Consider the following 11,110-nt stretch of genomic DNA (forward strand, 5'->3'; position numbering starts at 1 on the left):
AAATAAAATATTTTATTTTAAAATCAATAATGAATTTCTCTCTTATTCATGTTGAGTTTAACAGTATCTGTACAAATATTTTAAGACTTGAGATACATAAGTTCAAATATAACTCGGATTCTGAAGGGCTGGTATAATATTTATCTCTACACTGTTTATATTTCAGTGTTAAAAATTTATGCTTAAATATTTTAAGAAACTTCAAATGCTTTTATAAATCTACTCTAAAACTTCTTCCACCTAACACTGCAATTTGGTTACTATCATAACCACATAAATGATAGAGGCCCAAAATATTCTAGCTTTTCATGTCCCAGAGTTTCCCTCAATCTCAATCTCTTCAAACCAGCTTTGAAATTTTTGACTTAAAAGAGTAAGATTGCTCTAGCCACTGTTACCCTTTATAGATGAGTTAACTTTTTTTAATATTGTCATTACTGTTTTAAATCATGCTGAACTCCAAAAAACACCATCACAAATGAAGGACTGCCTTTTCATTAAGTTCATAAGCCAACTCTTAGATTTAGATCAGAGTATTTCACAGTAACTGTGTGTAAATGTAAGTGGGCATGTAAAGGTGTGTATGCATGGATATGTTTTCTAGGTGTGTGTATATGCATGTGTGTTGTATATGGAACTGCATACAGACATTCACGCTGTATAGGCATATATGTTTAGGTGTTGTAGTGAACATGTGTGTATGCTCATGTACATCTTGTCTGTGTATGATATACCAAGATGGAATATCCAAAAAGGAAACATTTACAGTGCATTTAAAATGAAGCAAGCATTTAGACATTCCCATTACAAACAGTACTGGGGATCGTAAACATCAGCAGCATCTCTGAGGTCAAGTTTACAGGGTAATTATATTTCTGAAAATGGAGGCATATGGAATTTTTATGGATCCAGTGTGCTGTGAGTCTGAAGTCCAAATTTTGATAAATGAATTCCATGCAAAATATATTTATTCTAAAATGTTAAAAATGAAAAACGATATGCTTGATACTATAGCACCACAAAACTATGTTTCTCCTAACTGCTTCTTTTTTTTTTCCCCAAACTGCAAAGTCAATTCTTGTGCACAGAACAAAAAAAAAATATGGCTATGGTCTGAAAAGTAGTCAACCTCAATCCAAGAAGCATAACACTGAAAGTTTAAACGCATTTTATATTTTAGTTATTATCATTATTATTATTATTCACTCCCTTTTGGTCATTTGAAATGTTTAGAAATTTTAAAGAGGTGTGAAATAACATTATATAATTTACTGAAATATCCCTTTTTCTCATCTTGCTTCCCTACATTTATTTTTTGCATTTTCTTCTTCCCATTTGCTTTTCGAGTATAGAAAGTTACATGAAATATGAATTTTTGTAGGATTTGTAAACTGATTAAGTGCATCAAAGAGGAAGAGTGTTTTTTTCTGATTATTTTATATATTTCTTTACATTATTTTGAATTCATAGCTAAATTTTTGAAAGGTAGTGGTACTAATTTTTTTAAGGATGTCGAAGGAAACAAGAGTATAACCCTGATTTAGGGAAACATTCGTCAATTGGTATTGAAGAAGATTCTATCTTATTGACATGAATCATCTACTTTGGGGCATATACACACACATATTGTGATGTGGGATAAGAAGCTTAAGCATTAGGGAAAAAGCAAAGCAAATTTTCTTTTAGAAATCAGTAATGTGTAAAACCAAGGATATAACATAGGCCAAATGAAATAATGAATATCATTCAATATAACATGCATATTTTGATACACAATTAGATTTTATTTTTCGTGATTCTACGTGGAACAGAAGAATGAGTAAGAACTTAAGTTCACTCTTAGCAAGAACCTCATGTTGGGATAGATCTCCTTCATTTAGAAATATTTTTAAGGATTGAAAAGAGCTAAAATATAAGAGAATTAATCATAAATTATATTTTATGAAGATTGGTAGACTGAGCTGCCTTAGATTATTTCTGGAATAAGATGGGATCTTAATAAATCAATTAATTCACTGAAAATAAACAAATTATGTTGGTCTCTTAAGAGTTTATAACTTTTAAAAAAGTCTTCAATTTATTCACACACACACACGCACACATACACACACAAACTCAATCATTATTCATGTATACCCTTATGATTACTTTAATGGAGAGATCAAAGAAGTAAGAAAATACTCTGAGAGCAGAATTTTCTAGGGTTCTGCCTTTTAGAACAGATTGATTTTGTGCCCACAACAAGAATATTCATTTGCAAACAGATCATTTGAGTTAGGAGTCATTTTATTCAGTATTTACCATAATAAGTCAGATGATTGTACTCATAATAGTGGCACTCATAGGATGTAGGAAAGAGTAGTATTCAGTAGAAAAACAGGGAAGAATTAAGCATAAATCATTGGAATATCAGTGCATTAGATAGGAATGGCATAGTCGTGTGCCTACAAAAGCATTATTTGCTTCAGAGTAAATGAGAAATTATTAAATGAATCAATAAGTAGCAAAACAGATGAAAAAATGATAAATACATGTCTACATAAATGCATTAATAAAGTAAACTTTCTTTCTGAACAACAAAACATCTTGAACAATATACTTCTTGAATAGTAGTTTTTACACATGTTAGAAAATACAACTTCATTTTCTTACCACCTCTAAATGGCAAAACTCTGTTATTCTGTTATGAAAATCACTGAAACCAAACAACAAACAGAGAATTCAATAGGGTGATCTCCACAAATTGACTGGATCTTTGAAATTACTTGGGATGCCAATAATTTAAATACCCAGGTTCCATTTAGACATACTGAATTCAAATCTCCACAGGAGGGTTCTTAAGATTAGGTAAGACATCTTGCAAATAAATATGCCATATGTTGTAGAAAGTCACTTATTCTGATTATTTCATATCATATTGGTAATTGTAATAACTACCTTCCTTTTTAAGGGTTGGGATAACAAAGCAACAATTCTGACCTGATGTTATTTTTAATTTTTTGGTCCAAAGAAGAATGGGAAAAAATTTAAGTCTCTATGTTTTAAATGTCTGAGTAATGTACTTACTACAGTTTTCAGCTTTTCTATTGTCCCGGATTACTATTCTTTGGTTGATTGTGCTGAAGAGTGTTGTCCAGTTAATGGTATGATAATAACACAAGTTGCTGTTGTCAGTGATATAGATGTTTCCTGCGCTGATTTCCTTCAGGGACTGGAACTGTAGAGAGGTGATGCCCTGTTGCTTGAGGATAAGCAAGGAGAGGCCACTAAGGAGGGGGAAGGGAGAAAATGGAACCATGAGACACATTCTGGAGTAAAATAAGGCTGTCACATTTTATTTTTAAAATAGTATTAATGGAGTATAAACAGAGACTGAATCAGTAAATCTGTGTTTTGAATGATATTTATTTTTACATGCTATATACAGTTTTTAAAGTAATAATTTGACCTCCCAAAGTAAAATTTCCATTGCTTACAGTTATGCATATTGGCAGTGTATCTCTATTTCTGTGTATATATTTACCACCGAAATATCTGCTCACCATCTTCCCATCCCAAGCCTTAACCTTACGTTGTTCAATGATGAAATCCTGTATTAACACTAAAGAAGTGTTTATAAAACAATCGTTCATCTACTCAAAGTAAGACATTAATTCCTCTTTATGTAATAGATTTAGACATATAGATATACTTTCAGAGTATGTCTAAATAATTTCAGAAAATGATTATAGGTATTTAGCTTTAATTTATACCTCAGGCACCAGAACTGTAATAATTGAGGCAGGTGTAAGTAAGGTTAGGAGATGGTAAAAAGTAAAGAATAAAACTAAACTAAAATTAGAAAAAGTAAACAAACTCAGATGCCTTGGGTATCTGGGGAAAAGGTCTCTAAAAGATAAATAACAAGTACCCTGTTTAGAATTGCTCACGTCATGCACTCCATACTTGGAAAATACTAACATTACTTTGAGTGACAGATGATTGAAAAATTAAAGAAAATACTTTTATTTTAATATAGTCCACATTATTGTAATTGTTTACTTTTTTACTTTTTTTTACTTATTTACTTTTCCATTCTCTAAAGCATAAACATGCTTCCCATATTTCAATCAGTTAATGAATATTATTTTACATTTTGGAGATGAATGCTTTCCACTTTTATTTTTAGTTTTAAATATTCTTTGCTGTTAATATTTAGAATTATTTTCCATGGTTGTCAGAATATGTGTGTGTGTGTGTGTTTGTGTGTGTGTATGCTCAATGATAAAGACTAAGATGTAACTCTTTCTCTCAAATTTTGTCCCCATCATAACTATCTTGAGTTGTTGATTACAATGTTAGCACAATGTCTCGATTGGCTTATAATATTTATTCAATGGATAGTAAAAGTTGTTTACATATAGCACTCTAATAGGTTGTATCTCTTGACGATCCTTTCTTATTAAGCTCCTTTCTCCTTTACATTTTTAAAACCTCTTATAAATATAACTTTTAAATTTTAATAGTGAAATTCAATGTACTTTTATAAAACATTATTATAAAATCAATGATGATATTAATTTTGTAGACATTTTGAACTTAAGTAGACAAATTAAAAAAATTCTTATGTAAATTGACTTTTAATTGCTCATAAATAAGAACATCATACAGATGACATTGAAGAAATCTGTTATTTACTCTTATAATGTGAATTTAAATTATTGACATTATAATTTTATCAATGGCCTTCTAAACCTGAAATTTTTGTCCATTTATTAAGCAGCAGTACATGTAGAATGGTGGACCAGCCCTGTGATGTGTAGTTCAAATTATAGCACCAGAGACAAGAACAGAACCTCCTGGCACAACAGCATTTGTATCCTATACACCCGAGCCATTACCAAGTCACACAACTCTTATCTTTTAATTATGATAACATCTGATAAAAAAGAAAGTTTCATTAATTGTTCATATCTTGCACCCCATACTTGCAAAATACTAATATTATTTTGAGTGACAGACAATTGAAAAATCAAACTATGTATTCTGTAATACTTCATACCATCATTGGAGGTATTTTCAATGAGCTTATCTTTGGAAACAAGGATGGAAGCATGATTTCCCCCCAGAATCAGTAAATCAATAAGAGTGATGGTTTTGACTTAATGCCCAGACGATGCTCCTCTTGAAATCTGTGAGACCCGCAATTTTAAACATATCCACTTACCTATAGAGTACTCTTCCACCAATGGTCACTAGGTTAGAAAAAACACTGAAATCAGTCATGTTTGGTGGCCATGACTGTATGTTCAGGAAACCTACAAATGAAGAGTAGTAAAAATAAATCAGAATATCATTGTCTTAGTATTAGTGCTGATTTTTCTTGAAATACGGTGAAAACATGTTGAAAGGTGGGAAGTGAGAAAGGGGTAGTGAACATTTCTATTTTTGAAGCACTCTATTATATATGTATTCTTCCAAGATTGAGTCTCTTACCCAATAAAACTGTATATGTTGAAAAGTTTCAATGACTCAATTTGATTTATTCTTATAAATGCAAGAATGTAGTCTAACTAGATAAAGAGAAAAATATAGTTTCAATTTATTTGAAATCTTTTACCTCTTCATCTGTATGCTTACGATATCAGTATCACCCTTGTATTCTAAGACATTTATATACATATCTAACCTTTCTCATTAGATTTTGCATTATTTTACAGTAAGTCCATGTCTGATTCATATCTATGGGCCCCATATTACCTACTAAGACAATGTTGAACACATTACAGGCTTAATATATATGTGTTAAATAAATGCTACATGTTATCCATGTTCAAGAGTACTTCTTTTGAAAAAGTAAACAGAAAAACATGGGTTCAAAGATCAGTTGACACTTGCAAGAGTTGTAATGTCAGACTTTCAAAGATACTCATTTTGTAATTCCATGGGCTTTCAAAATATGCATAAAAGCTAATACCGTCTTTAAAAAATATGAGTTTTACAAACTAAAATCTGCTTTGAAAATTAGTTGCTGAATACAATCTTATGTAACTTTTTTTTTGTTTGTTTTCTTTTTTGTTGTTATTTTGAGATGGAGTCTCACTCTATTGCCAGGGTGGAGTGCAGCGGCATGATCTTGGCTCACTGCAATCTCCACCTCCTGGGTTCAAGCAGTTCTCCTGCCCCAGCCTCCTGAGTGGCTGAGATTATAGGCATGCACCATCACACCTAGCTAATTTCTGTATTTTTAGTAGAGACAGGGTTTCACCATGTTGGCCAGGATGGTCTCAATCTCCTGATCTCATGATCCACCCGCTTTGACTTCTCAAAGTGCTGGGATTACAGGCGTGAGCCACTGTGCCCAGCCAATCTCATGGATTTTTTTTTTTTTTTAATTATGTTGTCCATAGCACAACAGTTGCAGTTTTAAAAATTACCTGTTATCTCTCTGACTGTCCGAAAGACATTCAGTTTCTCTGGGTCTATGGCTTCAATTGCATTGTAAGGGTCCCTAGAAAATCAAGAAGAAAAGTAGCCAAATTTAAATTTTAATAAAGGAGTGAAAATATGAGAAATGTGACAGTAGTTATTTTATTCAAATTTAATTTTAATTAGCAATAGGGGCGTTATCAATGCATGTCTAAATTCATCTGTGCTAGATGTGGAGGAGGAATAATAGGTGTTTTGTGGACATTTTTGATGTCACAAAATATGAGATTTTCATCAAAGCCTATTCTAGATCTATAAGATTATTCAGATTGAACTATTCTGATGAAATTCCCAAAGATAGCAAGTTCATGTATGAACCATTTTCTATTGCTTTGTTTTAAAAGTTTATTATTGATTGGGAAGAATATATCTAGTCTAGAAATAAATTATATTATAGTGAGAACAACTGGTATTTCTGCTCCTCAAAGAAGTATACATTGCTAACAGTACCTGGAATTCATAAGAAGGATAGAAACAAGCACAGATAAAATCGACATTTTTTTTTTTTTCTGTAGCTCTACATTTATCTACTCGTAAATTTTCATAATATTTATGACATTGTCCAAAAGTATCTCTTCATACAGATTACTTAGAATCATCTTGTTCCTATCTAGCTTATTCATATTCACGTTTATAACACGGGGACTATTCTCTTCCACGTATATGAATTCAAGCAAGACTTCCAGTTTTTTTTTTTTAAAGAAATCCACAGTAAGTTTTAAAATTTTATTACATTAAAAGACATTTCATACTATCCTAGGTAGAGACCTCATATTAATATATATCATTTACAGAGAGATTAAATTTTATCCATTGGCTGCTTCTTCAAGACAGATCAAAGCTTCTAAGAACAGTGATCTTAGGCTTTTTTAGAAGTATGTATCTACCTGTAGCAGTCAAACAAATTTTATTCTTACTGTAGACATCTCTTCTTTTACTGGTCTCTGAGAACGTTCCTTTTCGGTGTGGTGAATAACCACTAGTGATCCACTATAAGTAGCCTTAATAGGGCTATCAATCAACATGCTCCATAACCCCCTGACAAACAGATAGGCATATGGCCTATGTCCTGGGGACTTGTGTCTGAATCCATTGGCATTTATTCGTGCCAGCATTCAAGTCCTGAAAAGAGTATCAGTTCCAGCAACCTTGATCTCTGGAACCACCTTGTACTGGCTTTCTGAGCTTTGTTCATCAGCATATTCTTCTCTACTGCAAACCATTCCACATCTTTAAAAAAAATTTGCTTGATTAAATTACTGTTTCAAACTAAGAAGTGCAATCAATACAATGTAATGCTAGTTTAACATGGAGTGCTTTATACTAGGCTCAAATACTGGATATTGCTGAGGTTGGAGAAACACTAAAAATGTGTTTCCCTATAATTCACACATAAACTATTGATTAAAATTTTCTCAATGTCATATTAATATCTCACAAAAGCTTAAAGTCTCAATTAAATGTTCTAGCAAACTTTCTCTATTTACAAGCAAAGATATATGGAACAAATAACTATGCTTTCGATGAATATGAAGCCAAAAATGAAGTGTATCATGTAGGAAAACTCTTGCCTTCACTTTTTAATGTGCAAAGAATTTTGTATACAGAGGAAATATCAGCTCTGCAGTACAAGAATGAGCTTTCAACATTTGTTCTTTGATGAAAAGCAGTGTATAGAACAGCTCAGGTCATATAATCAAATATTCTGGCTTTATTGAGAAAGACTCAAAATTCAGGGCAAGCACACAATAATGGGGTCAGTCCAAACCTTTACTGAGAACACTTCTATGTTACCGGGAATGAAATGAATTCTGGAATGTTAACATGAAGCCCAATGGACCACAGATATTTTATACAGTTAATTTTAGAGATTCAGGACTCTTGTAAAATAAGTTGACAGAATTCCACTCACTGACTTCAAAGTATGTCTTGGGAGTTGCATCCTGTAGCCACTCGAAATACACAGTACTTTAAAACAGTTAACTTTCCTAACTAAATTCAGAGCCATGCAAAAGAACGTTATGTCTACCCTGTCATTGTGTTTGGTGATCCAAAATAAAGCTCAGGAGAAAGAGAGAGAAACATATTTTCATTTCCACTGAAATCACTTTGTTTTATCATCAAGCTTATTATTTCTCTTCCACTGTCTATCACCATTGCAGTCTACCATGTAAACCCTTTCTTGCCAGTGTCTCATTGTGACACAGCATAAACATGCTTATTTGGTGAGTATTTTGTTACTCTAAGCACACTCTAAGCACTCTAATCCCCATCAACAGTGTAAAACATAACAAAACATGAAGGAAAAGTTTTCCTAATGATAACCCTAAGCACTAAGCTTTCCTGCAGTTCCTATCCTAAATAAGAAAATGAGTGCCTACTACTATTTCTGGCAATGGTACTATTGTACTATAAACTAAACTTGCCAATTAACTTTCTTGAGCCCAATTATATATTAAAATTTTAATTGATAAATTGCCAGTAAATATCTTGTATGGAGCAACTTATTTTTAAAAAGCATAACAACCTCATTAAATTGTTATTTTTGCATTTTATTAGTTAAAAAATCTCAGCTATTTTAATCAAACCATACGATCTTATTAAGAGCTAGTTAGTAAAATATTATGGGTAATGGAAATTAAGTGAGGTAAAACATTTCTTTAATTCATTGCAAGTTTTCTGCTTATAATACTCTGTATTGTTCACCTTTAAAATATCTCTGTTCTTACACACACAAACACACACACACAAATTACATTCATGACCGTACTTGTATCTACACATATATAACATGTCTAAGTCTACTGAATTAACTGTATAGCCATACTTTCCTCAGATGAAAGAGAAAGGCTTCAGAATATATGTTTCATGCTGGCATGACAGTGAGAATAAAGAATACATCATAATTCATTTATATGTTTGTCCTGGAAAATACCTTATAAATTATGCTTGAGACCCAATTATAATTATAATTTGAAATATTCCAGGTATAAGTGCTATCATTAAGGAAAAATATTCATCTGAACTAAGAATCATGACCCATCGTAAGGAAAATTTTGCCTTTATTTGGTTTCCAAAAGTCTATATAAGACTATAATCAAGTCTATAAAATTAACATTTGTTGCACAACATGTTGTGCTATAAATGAGACATAGACACTGCGATTTTTCTTTTGCACTGTCTTTTTCTCCTCCTGTTTTGTTTTTTATTGATTTTCATTTCTCTCTGTTCTCATTCTTCTCTCTCTCTCTCTCTCTCTCTCTCTCTCTCACTATCTTTCTCTCCTTCCCCACACTTCCAACCTTCTATTTGATACCATTTGTTAAGGTTTTACAATATGCCAGGCACTGGGCTGAGCAATTCAAAACAACTTTTGTTTTTAATCACCACAATAATCATAGGAAATAGGTATTTAATGTTAATCCATTTCTCAAGTTTTTTATTGGAGGAAACCTAGTGTTTGAGGTGAGAGAAAGCCACCCAACTCAACGCAAACCCTCCATGGTGGAGATACAAATCACATTCCAATCTGCTCTGGATCCAATTGTCCAAGAAGAAATCCCAACTCACATTTCCTAAGTTTATGCTTAAGACAAACTTGGTTTACTTTTCTAATTCTAATCCATGTAAGTTGATTTTCGATAAATAATTTTTCACCTGGATGAATGAGCAATATTTTTCTCCTTAGAAGTCTGGGTTAGTCTAACGTAGCATTCTTCCAATAAACTTGGAATTGCATGCTCCTTACTGCCTGATGCATTTTTATTCATTCGACTACCTGTTTCCATTTTTTATTACATTTATTTATTAAACATTCCTCCACTCTGGGCCAGAGGTAAATATATACATATATATATGGCTACATATTATATATATAGTCAATTTATAACTAGTAGAAATCTAGAGTTTTAATAACTATGTTCTATGATGAACCAAGACTAAAATAATCTGAACCTTACTAGATAAAATATTTTTGAAACCTTCCTACCCATGTTTTATCTGTAAGAATTTTAGCCTTGGCAGGTCACTTTTGGTGGTCTGCAATCTTTCTACTGCCACAAAATTCTTGCAGTGTTTCTCAATGGGGGCAGCATCACGCCACTAACAGGAAGTTGGCACATCTGTAGAGCTGTTTCAGTTGTAACAGAGACTGGGGGATCCTGTAGTTTACAGGGGTTATCACAAGGTTGTTAATTGTCTCTTAAATCAAAGGATTGTGTCGTGTTTTATACAACCTTAAAAATGTCCTACTAGACATTTAGGACCTCATATGTGCAAACTTCATGCTTGGTCATACTCTGGCCAGGTATAATTCCCTAGTCGTGTTGCTCCAATTTCACTTGATCTTAGCCAAAACGTTGAGAAGCAATTTACTCCAATTTCAATGAAAGTCATTTCCCTCTTTCTTTTGTCATATGACAATGTGTCTGGCTAGTGGTTTTCTCTTCCAGTGGTCAGTTATTCCTCTGCTTTTTATTTCCTGGTACCTCTTACACAAAATGCCTTCTAATCTCATTTTTCACAAATTCAAACTTTTATATAATTGGAAACTGGGCATTCCCCTAACAATACTTATTTTATTGTACCTTACTTTTTTTGTGTATTTTTTAAAATTACAACTAAAGAATTATAATAATTAAAT

At 32.2% G+C, this 11,110-nt stretch overlaps 1 protein-coding gene across 2 annotated transcripts in view; it reads right to left on the bottom strand.

The window, feature by feature from the left end:
- The window catches only part of ERBB4 (erb-b2 receptor tyrosine kinase 4), a 1,212,321-nt gene that overhangs the window by 322,697 nt on the left and 878,514 nt on the right, over nucleotides 1-11,110 (bottom strand). For both annotated transcript variants that reach the window (XM_017855612.1, XM_017855621.1), the window contains exons 10-12: nucleotides 6,417-6,490; nucleotides 5,207-5,297; nucleotides 3,067-3,266 (exon numbers count right to left, since the gene is read on the bottom strand). In XM_017855612.1, coding sequence (XP_017711101.1) covers nucleotides 3,067-3,266; nucleotides 5,207-5,297; nucleotides 6,417-6,490 — 365 coding nt within the window. The remainder of the gene's footprint in view (nucleotides 1-3,066; nucleotides 3,267-5,206; nucleotides 5,298-6,416; nucleotides 6,491-11,110) is intronic.

Source organism: Rhinopithecus bieti, unplaced genomic scaffold, assembly GCF_001698545.2.
Source record: "Rhinopithecus bieti isolate Rb0 unplaced genomic scaffold, ASM169854v2 scaffold_1070, whole genome shotgun sequence".
NCBI lineage: Eukaryota > Metazoa > Chordata > Mammalia > Primates > Cercopithecidae > Rhinopithecus > Rhinopithecus bieti.